The 18,633-nt window shown below is 34.7% G+C and overlaps 1 protein-coding gene across 2 annotated transcripts in view; it reads right to left on the bottom strand.

Moving 5' to 3' along the window:
- LOC104593920 (P-loop containing nucleoside triphosphate hydrolases superfamily protein) overlaps positions 1-11,453 on the bottom strand; it is a 28,415-nt gene extending 16,962 nt beyond the window's left edge. For both annotated transcript variants that reach the window (XM_010254014.3, XM_010254015.3), the window contains exons 1-4: positions 11,148-11,453; positions 8,082-8,144; positions 7,849-7,926; positions 7,400-7,620 (exon numbers count right to left, since the gene is read on the bottom strand). In XM_010254014.3, coding sequence (XP_010252316.1) covers positions 7,400-7,620; positions 7,849-7,926; positions 8,082-8,144; positions 11,148-11,348 — 563 coding nt within the window. In that variant the 5' untranslated portion in view covers positions 11,349-11,453. The remainder of the gene's footprint in view (positions 1-7,399; positions 7,621-7,848; positions 7,927-8,081; positions 8,145-11,147) is intronic.
- Between the last annotated feature and the right edge of the window lie 7,180 nt (positions 11,454-18,633).

The following is an 18,633-nucleotide window of genomic DNA, read 5'->3' as shown; positions in this document are numbered from 1 at the left end:
CTCCATTAGGTGGTCCAAGACTCCTATCAGGTGTGTCTAGCAAGTATATCCCATTCGCCTCATGGCCACTCCCAATCATCCTCTGAGATTTCAAGTCCTGAAAAACACAATGAATAGGAGAAAAGGTTATGCTATAGTTCATGGATTTAGTCAAGCTACTAATAGATAAAAGATTGGTATTAAGCTTGGGGACATGAAGAACAGAAGATAAGACAAGAGTGTCAAGGGCCTTGATATCCCCATTGCCAGAGATGGGAGCAAGAGACCCATTAGCAAGGGATATCTTCTCTCTACTGGAGAGGAGCTGATATGAACAAAAGAGGTTAGATAAACTGGTCCAGTGGTCATATGGTCTGATGCACTAGAATCAATAATCCAAGGGATTTTATGATTACCTGAAACAATAGCATGATTTGCAAAAACACGAGTACCTGAGTGAGCAAATGTGGATGGTGAGGTGTTGCCTAAGGGGTTGGATGTTGAGACAGTGGTCTCCAAGTGGCTAAGTAATCTCCCATACTTTTCAAACCCTTCCTTTATTGTTGAGACTATGACGACATTAGCATTCTTAGGCTTCTTAGTCTGACCATTCTTCTTAAAAATGTTGTTATTGTTGTTGTTCCAAAACCTATCCGGGAGAAGATCTGGATGAAGTTTCCAACATGTATCCTTAGTATGCCTCAGTTTCTTGCAGTATTCATATATCACTTCTTTCTTTTCAATTGGACCCTTCAGCTTTATTCCAGCATGTGCAAAATGTTTTGTAGGTGGTCCCTATAACTGTACTTGCCGCCTACTCTCTTCACTATTTACCATAGCATATGCTTGAGCAAGGGTGACCTCACCTTTGGCCAGAATGTTCTGCCTAGTAATGTCGAACCCAAGGTCGAGTCCTGTAAGAAACTCAAATACCTTGTTTCGTTCCACCAGTTTTCTAAAGGTCTCTGCATCCTTAGTACTCTCCCATACCACCGTCTCCATAACATCAATTTCCTACCATAGTGACTTCAACATGGAGTAGTAAACAGCTACACTTTTCTCCCCCCAATCTCAGATTGTTTACATCACTCTTCAACTTATAGGCTATAACAACATTTAACTTCTGTGAATATGTTTTTGTAACATTGTCCCAAATTTCCTTGGTTGAAGTCATCCAGAGGTAATGCTGACTTATATGGGGCTGCATAGAGTTAACCAACCATCCAATCACTGTGTAGTTCTCATGCATCCATTTCTCAAATGTAAGGTCCGTCTCTGTAGGTTTCACCTTACTACTTGTGAGATACCCTAGTTTACCTCTACTGCAAACAAAAATCCTTATAGACTGTGCCCAAGCTAGATAATTGGTTCCATCTAGTTTAATTGTGGTCACTCCAGTCAAAAGGGAATCTATCGAACTAACCCTGCATACCGGCATCTGCTTCATTTCACTTCCGTATTGCTCCATTGATCAAAAAATAAATAAAAGAACTAGTTTTTCAGTCTTTATAGACCTAACTATTAGACAATGTATGCCCTTAGCTCCAATCAGCATGATGTACATTATGACATTTATTGTAAATGAATAAAGTACATATTTGATTCATGATATTATGGTGTGTTTCTGTGTAATACACATATGAGACTCGTGTTAGTTTAGAATCTTCACAGCCGTTGGATAGATCTGGGGAGATTTATCCTGCCAAGGCTGACACTGATGTACCACCAAGTTGGTTAGGGTGGCTTGTCTCAGCTGCCAGGGTGAGACCTGAGGTACATGCAGTGTGGGTTTTCTTGAAACCCTGAACCGGACCAAAATTCCAATATTGCCCTGAATCTTGGAGATAGATGGGAAAAACTGGAATGTTACACCTGACCCCTAGACTTGATTATGATACTGCACTAGGTGTCGGATTGGGCTGTCTTTGATATGCCAATCATTGAGATCCTTAGAGGGGGTCAAAACCCGGGTATGTTGGGACAGTCCGAGAATTCATCTGAGTGGGTGATCATAGTGACATGATCAACCCCTTTGTCGGACAAAGTGAATGCTCAGTGATGCACTCTCTCTGATGGAAACCTAAACTACCGGCAATCGATTTCAACCGTTGAAATTTATTTTGCAAAATATATTTATATAGAGATATACATATATAGATTATGGTTTCAAAATGTTTGCAAAAGGTTTTAATTCCTGGGATCCATGTGAGTAGAGAGTGCAGCACTGCACCTTGCAGCCGAGAGAGATGTCCTCTCTTGTCGGGCAGTGTTTGATCGTTATGGGTTGAGAGGTGAAGTGTAAGACCATTGAGGGTTATACCTGATGGGCTAATCTTGCATCTGCCCACAGTCCTTGGGCCTTCATAAGATGGCTGGACCCAAGGACCATTTAGTGTAAATGTTGGGCCCATTAAGAGCCCATAGTGATGGATTCAGGGGTTCACTATATTCAACAGTGAATTTGGCCAGGCCTTGTAACAGAAGCTAGGCTTAACCCGTGTGGATGATGTGTAGATCAATGATAGGGTCCCACGCCATACAAAGAGAGCCAAGCTAGCCAGCATTAAAGTGGAAGTGAGCTTGAAAGCTTAATGGGCCTAAAAGCCCATTTCGAACTGGGTTAATTAGATTAATTAAATAGGAGCGGATCTGGGATTTGGATCAGCAGATAAGATAAGGGATTATCCTTATCCACTTAAAGAGTCCAGATCCAAATAAAGATTTGGATCAAAGGAACTCCTAATTTGATTAGGAAAGCTGATCTTTATCTACAGATAAGATAAGGGATTATCCTTATCACTTAAAGAGTCCAGATCCAAATAAAAGATTTGGATTAGGAAACTCCTAAAGGTATTAGGAAGTTTTCTCTTTAAGGCTATAAATAAGAGAGCAGGGCGAACCTCCAAAGACACATTCGCTGAATACAGAGAGAAGACAACACACTTAGACTGCTCATGCCTTCTGCTCTTTTTCTTCTTGCTCTTGCCGCCCCACCCTGTTCGATCTCCAGGTCTTGGATTGGATCAAGATTTGATCTTGAAATTGTTTCTTGCCAGAAGAAACAACTTAGAAGATGTGCACACTGCCCCATTCGATTCTTGTTGAAGAATCACTAGTTCTTGGTGAAGAACTACCTGCTGATCCTGCCTCACCCTAAGTTGGGTCATCTTCAGTGGAGGGAGGATTTGGTACTCTCTTTGGGCGTGAACACCTATGTTGGAAGGAGCATTCTTGCGTAGATTCCGTATCAGGTATATCCCTCCCTTATTTTGGTTTCAGATTTGGTCCAGTTTGGTCACAAGAACGAATCTTGAAAATGCAATTTTCTAAATTGGGAATAGGATTCCCGGATGGGAGTAAAGAAATTTTTGAAATTTCACCCAACCTTCCTGCAGGGTTCGGCCATCCATATGATGGATCTCCCATCCCTTCACTAACTGAGGTCAGTACAGTACTCAGAGACTTGAAAACTAGGGTTTCATTGCATCTGGTTGTCGAGGAGGAAGAGAGAAGAGGTAGCCAGTCCTACCAGAGCTTCCCAACCTCCTTCAAATCTCAACCGCACACTTCTAAGGATCAAAATATACCTCCCAACCCCTGAGCACCACACCCAATCCTTCTCCTTGACCTGTAACTAGAAAACTCTCTAGTCAGCAAGGGTTTTGGGAAGAAAAATTACAGCTTCACTTCTTGGCAAATTTTGACCAGATTCTAACTCTCCAAACCCTCTACCAACTAGGCAAATGGTACTCTGATTTATCAAGAACTCATCTCTCCATACGCTCTTCTGGTCTTCTAATCGAAAGGCGTATGAGAAAAAAGAAAGGAAAAAAGAAAAGTGGAAAACCTTCTCTAATACCAAGATGCAAATCTGACCTTCAAATCTGATATAAAGAATTTGATTAAAACAGAAAAGAATGAGAGAGAAAAGAGGAATACAGCAAAACAAAAGAAGAAGATGGAGAAGAAGAAGAAGAGGAAGGAGAAGAGATTTTGACAACCTCCTCTCTCCCTTCACTAGTCTTTTATTAATCTTCATTAACTAGGCTAATTACAAGTCTACCCTTAAGTGGGAGACCAGCTAAGCAAGAACTTAAAAGAATTTAAAAAAGAGATTAACAGGCACATTAACATACAAAACAAATAGTAACTAGGCTTAAACATAAAACAGATACTAGGGCCCATTCGGCCCAATCTCTCTACAAAGGTATTGGACATGAAATTTACACTAAAGATTGAAGTATCCAACATAGTATGGCACCCTTCTACAGGTATCCGGGTATTATAGATATTAAAGCACCTTGAAGCACTTTTACTTCTATTACAACAATGATCTTAGAATTCATGCCTATGTTGCACTCTTTCATTGATTTTCCATATCATCATCAGAATAATTCCTCCACCTCTAAGGCCCCTCATTATTGGTAATGCACATAAAGAATTCTCCAATTAGGGCAGGATTTTGTGCCTAGGATCAATATGAGGTGTCAATGATGTAGGACTAGCTGGGAAATTTTATCAAACAGGTCATCTAATATTGAGACTCTGTAAAAATTAAGAACTTCAAAAACTCCATTTAGTCCAAAAGTAAGACAAAAGAATAATTTGTAAGTGAACAACTTTGGGATGGAAAACACCAAGAATTCCCTATCTATTGAACATATGAAAATGAAACTTGAGAGTTGACACTTAACTAAATTGATGAATGGTGTCCTGTAATAAAAGGACAGCGAAATAAGAAAATGAGGGGGAATTCTAAAAAAAATTTTGCACTGCACAAAATTAGAGATTCAGATGTAACACTAACCTGCTAAAACTAAAGAAAAATTAGGCATGGACAATATTTAGTTTTCTCATAGATTACTAGTTAGGCCATATACATCTAGGGCACATGCAAAGACCGGTACATAAACAGGAGGTGAAAAAAGAATATGTATATATACAAGTTTTATAAAAATTTAGAAAAAATAATTATTAATTTTAAAAAACTATACAAGGGATATTAATAGGTAAGTTGGAATAAAGGACAGCAATAATTGTGTTCTTACTACATGGATATCAGATGGATGATACCATTAAGATTAAGAAGACTAATGTTGATTTCTGGAACCACAGCAATGAAAGTGAAAGCAATTCATCCAATGAAAAAAGGAAAAGAAAAGAAAAACTGTAGAGAAGATATTGGAGAATATTCATAAATGAAGATGAATATTCAATCTTGTCTTCTAATACAAAGACATCATGAGTTATAGATAAATAGAAAGCCTTCAGCTTCTCACCCTTACTGAACTTATAAATGAAAGACTGGATAAAACCCTATTAATTAGAAAAGTAAAATATAGGAAAAAGATACATGAGAGTAGAATAAATTGGAAGCATTTTATATGATGCTAATGTTATAACTATACTCTAACACTCAAAGCTACAAATAAGATGGCTCATGGACACAATCAGATAATATTGTCTGATTGTGTCTTAAAAGAATTAAAGGATTCCAGTCAATGTATAAGGGGCCATTAGATAATAGCTGAAGTGGGTGAACTGAATGACTTAATGCATTGATTTTAGTGGACAAGCCATAAGTGGGTACTCAGCTCTGCAATGATTGAATGTAATGTTTATTTGAATACTATACCTATCATCATAATCATCATCATCTAAGCTGTATCCTAACCATAGTTGTCAAGGTGACATATTGCTTCTTTGTCTCTACACTTGTAACATATTGCTTCTTACGGGTGCTGTAGGTGCTCTCCCATGATAAAGCCATCTTAGTCTACTTTCTCTCATTATTGGAGCTACTTCCAGTTCCTTCAAATGACTTCTTCTGGTTCTATCCTTTCTAATCTTTCCACTCATCCATCTCAACATACGCATTTCTACCACACCCATTTTTTGGACATGTTGTATTTTGACTGCTCAACACTTTGCTCCATACAGCATAGCTGGTTTTACAATTGTTTTATTGAATTTTCCTTTCAATCTAAGTGGTATTCACCAATACATAAGACTCTAGATGCACCACTCCATTTTGCCCATCCTGCTCTAATTCTATGGAAGACATCCTCCTCAATCTCTCCCTTGTTATGAATTATCAAACCAAGGTAGGTCACATTGAGTTAGCTCTTGAACTTCAAACCCAAGTGTACCCTGATTTGCACTCCTATTATCATTAAACTTACATAGCATATATACTGTTTTAATCATACTTATTTTAAAACCTCTTGTTTCTAAGGTATTTGTCCATTAACTTAATTTCACATTTAAGCCTTCAATAGTTTTATCAATTAAAACAACTTCACATATATTTTATTATATAACTACTCTGTCCACCGAAAGACAAAGCAATAAGCCTTTTAGTTCAGACACTTCAATTGTTATAAAATGGCCCCTAAGTATTAAGGATAATGAGTTTGTTTTTTTCTCCATTAAATCTGACATCAGATTTTCTCTTCAAAATACATTGAGGAATGAGGCAAGGCACTAGGATCTTTCAGTGCACAAGGTCTAAGCCTTGAGGTATCAGGCTTAACCCAAATGAGATCTCATTCTTCCAAGAAAAAGCATGAACTAGGATGAGATAAAGTATAGAACTATGCACAAAAGAACTATAACTTTACATAAGTAGCATGCATCTATGAATTAATCATCATATAAACAAAGGCTACAAAGTTTTATTTTAATCAATTAATATCATTCTTTACTTCAATCAATAAAGTTTTCAGTTATTGATCATAGAAAACAAAGGTTACAAAGCATTAAGTGCTTTAGAAAAAAATAGTTAACCCTCATAAATCTTCTAAGAGAAGGTGGGCCTTGGCGCAAAGGTTGGGTTACTCCAATGTGACCAAGGCTCAAATCTTGGAAACAGCCTTTCAGTGTATCTACAGGGGTAAGGCTGTATCATCTGTCTCTCCCAAGGCCCTGCAATTGCAGGGGCCTTATGCACCAGGATACCCTCAATAAATTTTCTAACTGTTAGAAGCTTCTCAATGTAAATAAAACTTCAAATAGACGTTAAATTTGCTTTTTGACTCAGTCTTGTGATGAGATCCCTAATCCAGTTAATGCATGAAAACATGTTCTTGACATGAGGCATCTGAAGGTGTTGGTATGTTTCTTACATAAGTCTCAAGGTTCTCTTCTAGGTAGGGATCAGGAACAACCTGTGATTACACCCCCACACCCAAATCAAAAATGAAAAAAAAAAAAACAAAACAAAATAAGAAAAGGATCAAGTGGACAAAGATGGAGGAAAAAAAAGAACAGTGCATATATGGAACAAAAATGAAATTAACACATTAGGGAGTTAGATGAGTTTATTTCTTAGTAGCATTGGTATTTTCTGCAAAAACATTTTAATCATGGCACTTTTTTCTATTATGAGACTTTTGTTCAGTGTGAATATAAGAATACTCACCGCCCAAGAAATAAGATGCTTTCCCTATATTGAAGAAGATCGCGGACCATGTCGATATGACCACTAACTGCCCGTCCAACTCTGCATGTCAAACCTACAATCAACCCTTTCCGGCTTCTAATTGCAGAGATCCTGTGCAGGGTACCCTCAATGCCAGCTCTGTTGTCCCCTCCAAATTCTCCAACAGCATTTTGAGCTTCTTCTAATTCTTGCATTGATACCTAAGCTAAAAGATATTATGGTTAAGTAATAAGATCTGTGGAACGAAAATAATTCAGAAGTTGACATGAGGGTACATAAAAGGAAATAAAGAAAAAAATAAAAAACATAATGGTAGATTCAATTGAGGGAGAAATGAATGACTTAGAGTTCCTGACTTATTTATAAAGGTTTAACAATAGAAAGGAGAAACAAATAAATGTATTTGCCACGTGAGTTCAGACCTTTACCTCTGTACTCCTTAAATATTGCCCACCACATTCACCCAAGTAACGTGCTTCTGGCAAGCGACCCAAATCCAATATAACCTATTGATAAGCAGAAGGTTACTTATGTGTAGTAAACAACTCGTCATTTTTCTGAGTGGCATAGATGATGTTAGAGGACATTAAACTCTATAGTGATGCACCACTGCAGGAATTTTACAGAAAACTAAATGATGAGCATTTCCCTGTAGAATCACCTCTAAAAGTTGAGATCTTTTGGGTTCATTGCAAAGATTCTCATGCAAATCTTGTGGCAGAATCTGCAAAATGGACAAGATGGATGCCTTAGTTGATTTAGTATAATGTAAACATGAATTAGTGAAAACTGAAAAGGATATATAATCAATGCTACTTCTCAAGTGACAACCAGAAAAATAAAAACAAAAACCATGTTTCATGGCAAGATACTTGAAAATTAGGAACAAAAAACTGGAGTAAACAGTGGCATACTGCAAACCATGAATAGCATAGTTGTCAAGGTGTCACCTAAGCAACCAGGCGCCCTTGGCTGGGTGCCTTGTCCAAACCCCTTGACTTTTAGCAACTAGGCACCCTTCTAGATGACTGGGCACCCACCTAGGTGACTAAGTGCCTACCTAGGTGACAAAAATGACAAGGCGGACACCTTTTATAATATCATTTATATTGTTGTATCTTATTAATGTATGTGTTTATACATTTTAGGGAAAATTCCCAATTAGTACCCTGTATTTTGGGTCTAGTGTCACTTTGGTCTCCGAACTTTAAAATGTGACAATTCAATACCCGAACTTTCAAAATGTGATAATCCAGTACCTGCCGTTAACTAGCTGTTAATCAGCTGTTAATCAGCTGTTAAGTGACATTTTAAAAAGACACAAATGCCCTTCAAGTGTCATCTATTTTTCTTTATCAAAAAAATTAATAGTCCCAAATCCTTGCCTCTTCTATTCAAGAAAGTTGGGGTCACTAGAATGCCCACTCAAACGTAACCCCAACTTTCTTGAATGGAAGAAGCAAGGATTTGGGACTGTTAATTTTTTGTCAACGTTTAGATGGTTGATAAAGAAAATTAAATGACACTTGAAGGACGTTTGTGTCCTTTTCAAATGTCATTAACGGCAGGTTAACTGCTGATTAATGGCAGGTATTGGGTTGTCACATTTTAAAAGTTCGGGTACTGAATTGTCGCATTTTAAAGTTTGGGGACCAAAGTGGCACTATATATATGCTATAGTGCATATATATATGCTATATATATGCTATATATATCAATATAATATATGCTATATATATATGCTATATATATCGCATTTTTCCCTACATTTTATTATATGCTATATATATCAATATAATTAGTTTTAATGTTTTACTATTGAAATTTAAAAGATCAAAGGGTTTTGAGGAGAGAAAAAGAAAGAAAGAAAGAAAGAAAGAAAGAAAGAAAGAAAGAAAGAGTAGAATTATAAAGAGGTTCTGTTTTTCTCTATTCTCTCTTTCTAATTAAATAAAAAAAAAAAGAAACTCCATCCTTGTTTTTTCTATTTTATTTTCCATCTTGAATATTTATCATATAAAGTTAACCTTCTTTAGCTGCTAATTGATATGAAATTTCTCTATTAAATCCTTCTTATAGCAATATTATTTTTTAAAATAATGAAATTAATATATGTAAAAGATTTTTATCTTTTAGGTGTGATGATTTGCCACATTTTTAGAGGAAATTTAATGTTCTTAATAAAGAGAATTGCTGTTTTTTCAATTAATATGCATGCTGAATGGTATATAAAACTAGGGAACTAGCCAAAAGTTAGATTTTTATATTATAAAATTTTTATCACCTAGGCAACTAGGCGACTAGGCACCCCAGTGTCGCCCAGAATCGTCTAGATGCCTTGAAAACTATGACAAAGTAATAGTAACTAGGCCATGTTTAAATGCACCACTAACCACAGATTTTAAGAAGGTCAAGAACCATGAGTTGCTAAAGTAATCCCTCAGTTCTCTCCTGCATACTTAGAAGCATTCTTTAGTTATTAGTTAGATTATCCCAAAGGCCAATTAGCATCTGACAATGAGAATGTTCTGAAAGCAGCCATGTAGTTACGGATTCTGTACATACCAGCACACTCTTGATCTTATCATCCATATGTAACTGTAAAATGGTTTAAATGTTTAGTGAGATAAAACAATTTGTGGTAGAATGGTCAACCTATTATTCTGCAACTAGGGGCATGTTTAACTGGTAATAATTGAAGCAAGATTGGTTTGAGGCATAGTAGAGCACCAACATGTTTCACTACAATGTCTTTATGGCTAGTCGATACAGAAACATCAAACTGTGAAGAAAACATAAAGTAGTGCTATAGATACAGCAGGGGAACAGTTGAGCACCAATATATTTCACTGCAATGTTTGGATAATTTGCTCTGATCCATAAATATAAACTACTAAGAGAAATTCCCAGTAGTTCTATAAACAATAACATAAGATAGTTCACAGGGAAATTTTAACAAATGAATAAGAAATAAGGGATAACAATAATTAGAACAAAAATAAGACTAAGGTTATGTTTGTAAAATAATAATATGACATAGGCAATTTACTTTCATAATATTAACAGAATAGAGGAAATAATACAAGCTGCCACTGAATAGAGAGATGGCACCAAGACTAAATAAATTAATGATGAAATATTTAATCAAGGACTCAATAAAATTAAGAGACTGTGTTTCCAAAATCATTAACATAATAATCAAACAATAATATAAGAATTTTGCAGAAAATGATTAGACATAAATTTCTAATCAAAATCCTTGGGATTCATAATTCTTTCCTTTCTTAGCTTTTACTCAAGTATAGAAAAATAGAGATAATTCAAAAGGCTAAAGACCACACCCCACACCCATCTTGTTCTTCTTTCAATTGCTTATGGCCGTCAAATGCTTCATCATCCAGCACATAAAGAGATACTAGTTCATCAGGGTTGAGAAACAGTGAAAGATTTTATTTAATCTAAAATGCAAAATAACAACAATAAGAAGAACAACAACAACAATGAGCATACAGTAAAGCATTCACTTAAGACTTCAGATCATGAAATTACCTCCAACAAGGCATGCAGAATGACGAGTAAAAATGACAATATGAACAAACCCGTTACAGTAAAGCATTCAGAAGCTCAAAATATAGGACACGTGGTTGATAAGCAGAGAATTCTGTTGAGAACAAAACGAATCCATCATTTTAAAACATTCACTTAAGACTTCAGATCATGAAATTACCTCCAACAAGGCATGCAGATCGTCTTCCACAACTACAAATCCGTTATCTGATGCTTTTAAAGATGAGAAACTTGGATTTCGCCTAAAATGGAGAGCAGAATTGCTCTGCTGAAGGAATAAGCTCCATTTGAAAGGCTTGGAATGGAAGATAGAGGATGATTTGATAGACACTGCGTAAGATGATACTGCAATTACAGACATATCTTCCTCTCTTCCGTGAAGTCCCCCAAAAGAAGAACAACAACAAATAAGAAATTATTTCATAAAAGATTTCAATATTTTTTGTATTTACAACAGCAAAGAGAAACCCACATAATCGCAGTTGTATTTTCAAATTTAATTGAAAACAACGAAATATCCGTTGCTTAAAGCGTATCAATCGCTAGCACTATCACCAGACTGAAATATCCGAGCTCGGATCTCCTCCTAACAAATCGCGCCGCACACCGACCTCACAGAACGTTTCATCTGTGCATCTGAAACATCTTTCCATGTATTAGATATTTACAAGTCCGAGATGTTTCAGGTGCACGGCCGAAACGTGCCGTGAAGTCGATGTGAGGCGCGCTAGTGAGGAGCAGATCCGAACTCGAAATATCCTGTCTCGATTAGATATGCAACTTATGGGGTCCCAACGGGAGCTTGCCAAAAGGTTGGGCTTGGATTTAGATTGGCTTGGGCCTGGAAACTAGGCTAGGATTTATCAAAACTGGAGAAAGGGCTTTAAATTTATAATTTGCATGAAAATCAAGGCAAAGTACTCATCTTATAGTAAAGATAGATATTATGTATTTGCATTATTATATATATTTTGAGTAGGGGTGGAAACGAATGGAACTATTCAAGTTAATGAAAAGCTTGATTCAGCTAAGTCTAAATCGAGCTTTAAGTCGAGTATAAGCCTAATATATAAATATATATATATATATATATTAATAAATAATTTTTATTATATATATATGATAGTTTTTATAATTCTTAAATGTTTGTATATAAAATAAAAAATATATAATTTTATATATGTATAATTTTTACTTTTATGGGAAACTTGGCTCACGTTCAAGCTCAAGCCAACCAAATTTGAACATATGAGCTTTTGAGCCAAACCAAATTCGAACTCAAGTCTCTAGCTCAAATCGAGCTTGAGCCTCATAGATTTTTGGTGAGCCAAGCTCAAATAATCAAATATTTGGCTTGGCTCAACTCTAATCCACCCCTAATTTTGAATAGATTTACTATATGTACATTAACTAGCGGGGGGCATGCAATGTGTGGGATGGGGCACCCTCCTTGTCCCTCGCCCCCATAAGTCAAAGCACTCTACTCCATCCTCGCCCCAACCCTAGTGGTGGGGTGGGTATGGGGTAAAGCACACATTCCCCATTGAGGATGGGGAATCCCCAAATATTCCCAACCCTAAGGCAGCCACCTAAAAAAATCTAATTTATGGATATTTTACAAATAGGATTGTGGGAATTGGGGAGTATTTTAGGAATTGGATTATGACAATTTGGGGGTATTTTATAATTGAAATTATTGAATCCTAGGGTTATAAGAATATGAGGAAAACTTAGAGATATTTTAAAAATCAATATTAATTTACAAATATTTTACTAATTTACCATCGGGTTTGGGGAATTATATGTAAACCCCATCCCTAATTTGGTGCAAAATTATTTTTTGTGTCCCCATCCCGTCTTTTCCCTATTCGTTTAAGATTTGAGAAAATTTGCCTCGTTTGCGGTGGGGTAAGGTAGGGCCCCAGTTTTATAGGGAAAAATGCCATCCCTACAATTCTAATAATTTTCTATAACTAATTAACTAATAGTAAATTAAATAACAATAAATTAATGTAAATTATTTACTATTAATCAAAGTAAATGTAATTATAGTAAATTAATGTAATTATGATAAATTACATTATTTTTAATTAAAAGTAAACAATTTGTTGTTAATTAATGTAAAACCAGGTATGATCGAAGTTAACCAAGTGGTCTAGATCGGTGTGGATAGACTTAATAATTTCCTAAATTTCCTTATAAATTATTTATTGAAATAATAATAAGGAGTTGTTGTTTAAATAATTATGAAATAATTTTTTGATAGATTAATTTCCTAATTTAATTTTCCTAAACTTTTTAATAATTAATTTAGTTCAATAGTAATGTATTATTATTTAAATAGTTTTGGAGAATATTTTTTTCATAGATTAATTTCTTAGTTTTTTAATTACTTATTTAAAAAATAATTATGGATTATTAGTTAAAGAGTTTCCTTAAATTACTTGAAAATTGTTAACTATAATTATTGATTTTATAGACATTAGTAAATTACGCTAATTAGTAATATCTTTTATCAATAATTATTATTGTAAAAATTTAATGAGAATTTATTAAATTACAATGGTTAATGTAAATTACACTAAACATTGAAATTTTGAACATTTATTAATAACAAAAAAATATTAAATAATGGATTGTTTATTAATTTTTGTTAAATAATGAATTATTTCTAAAATAATTATTTCATAATTTTTGGTAGAATATTTTCCAGAAATTTTTAATAATTTTCATAACTATTGACTTATTTAACAATAAGTTATTATTTAAGAATAAATTATTTAATAATAATAGAAGATACCATGAATATATATAGGAAACATTGAATTCCCCTTATTCCCCTCTCTTTGCTTGAAATCCGTCTATATTGATTGATTTGAAAAACCAAATCTTAATAAATTATGGACCTATTTTTTTATGGGAAAGTGAAGAGAATAGAGGGTAATTAGAGATGGAAGTAAAGGAGGGGATAAAACATATATTGAGCTAATTAAGGAGAGAAGCTAAATTGTTATAAAAAGTGAGAAATGTGAGTTGGGGGAGTGAGAAAACCCAATGGGAAGGGAGAGGAATGAAGAAAGAGGGTGCTGAGATGGTAAATTGGGAGTGGTGGGAAGGGGGAGAGGAGAGAGAGTCAAGGAGAATGTAGAATTGGGGTAATAGAGCAAGAAAAAGCAAGATGACATGGAATTGTGAACCCTCTTGCTATAGATAGATAGATAGATAGATAGATAGATAGATAGATAGATAGATAGATAGATAGATAGATATTTACATTAATTCAGGTCCACACTCACAAACATGTAAGTACTACAAATATGTACATACTAGTAAGACCTGGGCTAGAAGGACAAGCGGAAAACAAAACCTTCTCCATCTAGATCTAGTACTAGCACTACATAAAAAAGTATATATATCGACGAATATTGACAATCAAAATCCAATAATCCAATATGCCTATACCAATGGATTTTTTATCTTTTACCAAGCAGTATGTGGAGAGAGAGAGAGTGATGATTTTTCAAACAGAATTGCGAGATTCTTCTCTTCAACATCCAAACCTTAGAAATCAGCATATTACTTTTTGCAAATGACCAGAAGCAAGGAAACTTAAGATGAATGTAGATGGGAGGTTTTGTGTCCTGGGAATTCAGGTTTTGGTGCAATACTAAGGAATGCTGATGGAATAGTGATAGCAGCAGTTTTTGGCAAATCAACAGCTTTATCTCCCATCAAAGCTGAAGCGATGGCGATTCTCAACAGTTTAGAAGTTTTGACTATGTACAAGGAAGAAGATATATCAATGGAATCTGATTGCCAAACTCTGGTGCAGGGCTTTGAAGACAGGAAACTTTGATATGGCTTTGGACACAAACTTTCTGTGGATGGATATCAAATTACTGACTGATGACTTAACTATCTTTTTTAATCATGTAAATAGATCTTGTAATAGTGTCGCACATATGCTAGCTAGAAAAGGTCTAAAAAAGTCTGAATTGTTTGTCCATATCCACCTAGGTGGGTCCAAGACTTAATTAGACCTTAATTTGTGATGTTTTGTTATACCACTACTTGTTTTCAGGGCATACAGCTTGAGTGACATTTATGTTTTCAGGGCATCTCCCTATCTTTCCTATCAATCCTCATTCAAGAATCATAAGGCTGTTTGGTTGCAGTGCAATTTAATTTGCTTTAATACAAATGCATGGGAGTGCAAATGAAAAAAATGTAAATTTTCATTTAATTTTGTTTTGGGTTTACTTTATTCTGTTTTATGTCTTAATTTACTACATTTGTACTGCAATCAAACAAAAAAAATAAAATTGAAATAAAAATAGATTAAAATTTACACTCAAATCATTTGCATTATCATAATTTTGCATCAGTACAAATTTATTTGCATTGCAACCAAACACAGCTTAATGAACAAAGCTAACTGTGGAGATTTTTGGGTTGATGTTAGACTTCTAATCTCCATGTGAATCACGAACTCAACTCAAGACCGAATCAGCCCCCCACAGCACATCCCCGTCGTGTATTGGGGAACATCTCCCGATGGATGTTCCCAATACATGGCGGGTATGGGCTGTGGGACGTTGTGGGGGGCAGTATCATCGGGAGATGTTCCCAATACATGGTGGGGATGTGCATTGTGGGGGCTGATTTGAACTCAACTCATAATGCATCTCAACTCATCACCTGGGTTCATCTATCACTTTTTCAGTTAAAGAAACATTCATCCTTGATGATGCTTGCTTAACCCATTTCATCACCTTCTCAGCCTCCATTTGAATCTCCTTCTCCTCCTTTTTGGCGTTCTTCTTGCACTGAAAAAGCTATCTGTATTTCTGTTTTCATAAAAAAACTCTGTCATGAGCATATGCTACCGATTCCAAGCATCAACTTCCATACATAGAAATCATAGCATTTGAAACTACAACGTCCAACGTGTACGGAGTTGACGGACCTCTCTAAAACCCTTCAACGACTGAGCTTGAAAGGTAAGTTCTTGGAGAACACTGAACTGAATCTGATTCTTCATTAAATTCAATAATTTCACATGTACCAGAAGATGCACCTAACATGTGGGGAGACCTATTCTCCATTGAAGTTAATTGGGTTTTATTTTAAAAATTTTAAGATAAATCGAGGGCAAATTCAACATTTGCTATTTTTCATTAATGTTTTCTGGCCATGCCAATTATCATAAAAATTAACGAGTATTTAAGTAATTCTTTAAATAGTCGAATAAGTTATTGTCTATTTACTAAACCATGAGAGTAGTAGAGGTTGTAATGAAGTTGTAACTGTAAATTCATTTCTTGTCAAAAAGGGATGATAAATGCAGTTTGGATGAATTGGAGACAAAATTATACACACTTGGCTTAACTACTTATCACGGTTGAACACACCAGTGCTCATTGTGGGCCCCATTTGGGATCCAGATGTACTGAACACTGGCGTGTTCAATCGTGATAAGTAATTCAGCCAGGTGTGTATGTTTTTGTCTCCAGCTAATCCGTCCCCCTGATAAATGATAGTTCTTGTCATGGTTTTCAAAACTGGACTGAACCGGATGGTCGGACTGGAAAAACTAGGAACCGGTTAGGTGACCAGTTTTGGTCTTTCCCAAAACCGAATTTTCTTCAAAAACTGTTGATTTTGGTCAACAAACCGCTGATCCGGGCGGTTAACTGTTCAAACGGTTTTGACCGTTTTTTATTTTTTAAAATTTTTTATTTTTTGTCAGAACAGGCCGATCGTTCGGTTCAAACAGTTGGACTGTTCGACCCAGTAATCGGACCCCTGACCGGTTTGGTCTCGGGGTTGGTTTTAAAAACCATGGTTCTTGTTAGCTTTGTCAGTGCAAGGAAGAGCCAATTGGTTATGCTATTGTGTTTTGTCATTTACCTCGGACTGTTAGATTTGCACTTTTGTGTTCTTAGGTAGTAAAACAGATGTTTCTAATTCTTTGGGTACATGGATCAGACCTCTCTTATTCTAGGTTTAAAACCAATGTGGATGGTGGTTTCAAAGATTCAAGCTTTAGCCTCTTTTGGTGTAGTAGCTTGTGACTGGAATGGGAATTTTATTGGTGCAAAATTAGGAAAATGTCAAGCTTTCTTCGCCCTTGCAAGCTAAAGTTTTTGCTGTCAAGGAAGGTGTATCTGCATCTAGGTTTGGGGTATTTTTTGAAATTGAATTGGTAGTAGTGGTTTTAAAAATCCTTGAACCGAAACAGAACTGAATTAATCAGTAAACTGGTTGATTGGTTTTGATTTTTGACCAGTTCAGTTCTTTGGCTCTTCGGTTTTTTTATACTTATAATATATATTATAAATAGATAATTATAAATATAGTATATATATATATATAGATATATATAGGTCTGTTCAATTAACTGTTGCTTTTTAGTTAATAAAAAATCGAATCAATCCTTCATTTTTTAAAATATCGAACCGAAACCAAATCAATCAGTTCAATTAACCAGCTTTTTTTGTTCGATTTAGTTCGATTTTCTTGGTTTTTCAGCTTTTATGAGCACCCATAGGTTTGGATTGTTAAAATGTTGACATAGAATGTGATAACCAGTCATCAGTTGTTGCTTTTCTGCTTAATCAAAATTCGGGGTGCCCTAATGATTTTTGGTTTGTCGTCCTAGATATTCCTTATTCTCTTTTTGCCATTCCTTTTTTGCTGTTAAACTGTTTTCCCATTTGATAGTGAGTTGGTGTTTCAATAGTCTAGGTCAAATGAGTTAATCAATTATACCATAATTAAACAATACAATTTAAAAAATAGATAAAAGACACAAAAATCTAGAAAAATTGGACACATTTTTAATATCATATATTCATTATTTTAAAATAATTATTGCTAAAATAGAACTATTTTTATTAATGATGAAATGAAATACAAAATTTAAAATTATTTGGAAACGAAATAGTTTTTTTCTTTGGGTGATGGAGGATTAATGGTTCAGTTGTCCGAGTCAAATGAGTGAAGCCATAATGTCATAATTAAATAATAAAAAAATTAAAAGTAGATAAAGATACAAAAAATACAGGAATTTTGTAAAAAAATAGGCCATCTATAATATTATATAGTTATCATATTACACGAAGTAAGTGTGATTAATAAGAATTATTTTTATTTTTTTTGATAAATAAAGAATTATTTTTATTAATGATCTAAATAGAATATAAAAGTTAAAATTAACTCAAAAAAGAATCTGACTTGGAATGAACTTGTCTCAACCATTGCATATAGAATTGAGTATTGACTGATTTAGAAGTTAGAATATATAGGATTAATTAAAATTTTAAATTAAAGTTATAGAGTTTTAGTAGCTTCACAATTTTGTCAGCATCAACTTAAAGTTTGCTTTCTTATTAGAAGTACAATCAAAATGTAATGGATCAAAAAGTTAATTTTTAGAAAATATATTTAGATTTGTCAAATTGTAAAGTGATTGGGAATCTTTAGATGAAGAAAACAAGTCTTTGGAAAATCCATGATGCTTACTCTTATAAAAGAGAATGACAAGATTATTTATAAATATGACATTTCATTATTTTGTGATGCTCAATACTTTCCTTTTTTAAGGGTCAGTTACTAGAACACTCCCTATAGTTTCACATATTTAC

The sequence above is a fragment of the Nelumbo nucifera genome, chromosome 5, assembly GCF_055504915.1.
Source record: "Nelumbo nucifera cultivar China Antique chromosome 5, China Antique-T2T, whole genome shotgun sequence".
In the NCBI taxonomy this organism is placed as follows: Eukaryota; Viridiplantae; Streptophyta; class Magnoliopsida; order Proteales; family Nelumbonaceae; genus Nelumbo; species Nelumbo nucifera.
This window is presented reverse-complemented; position numbering and strand designations above follow the sequence as displayed.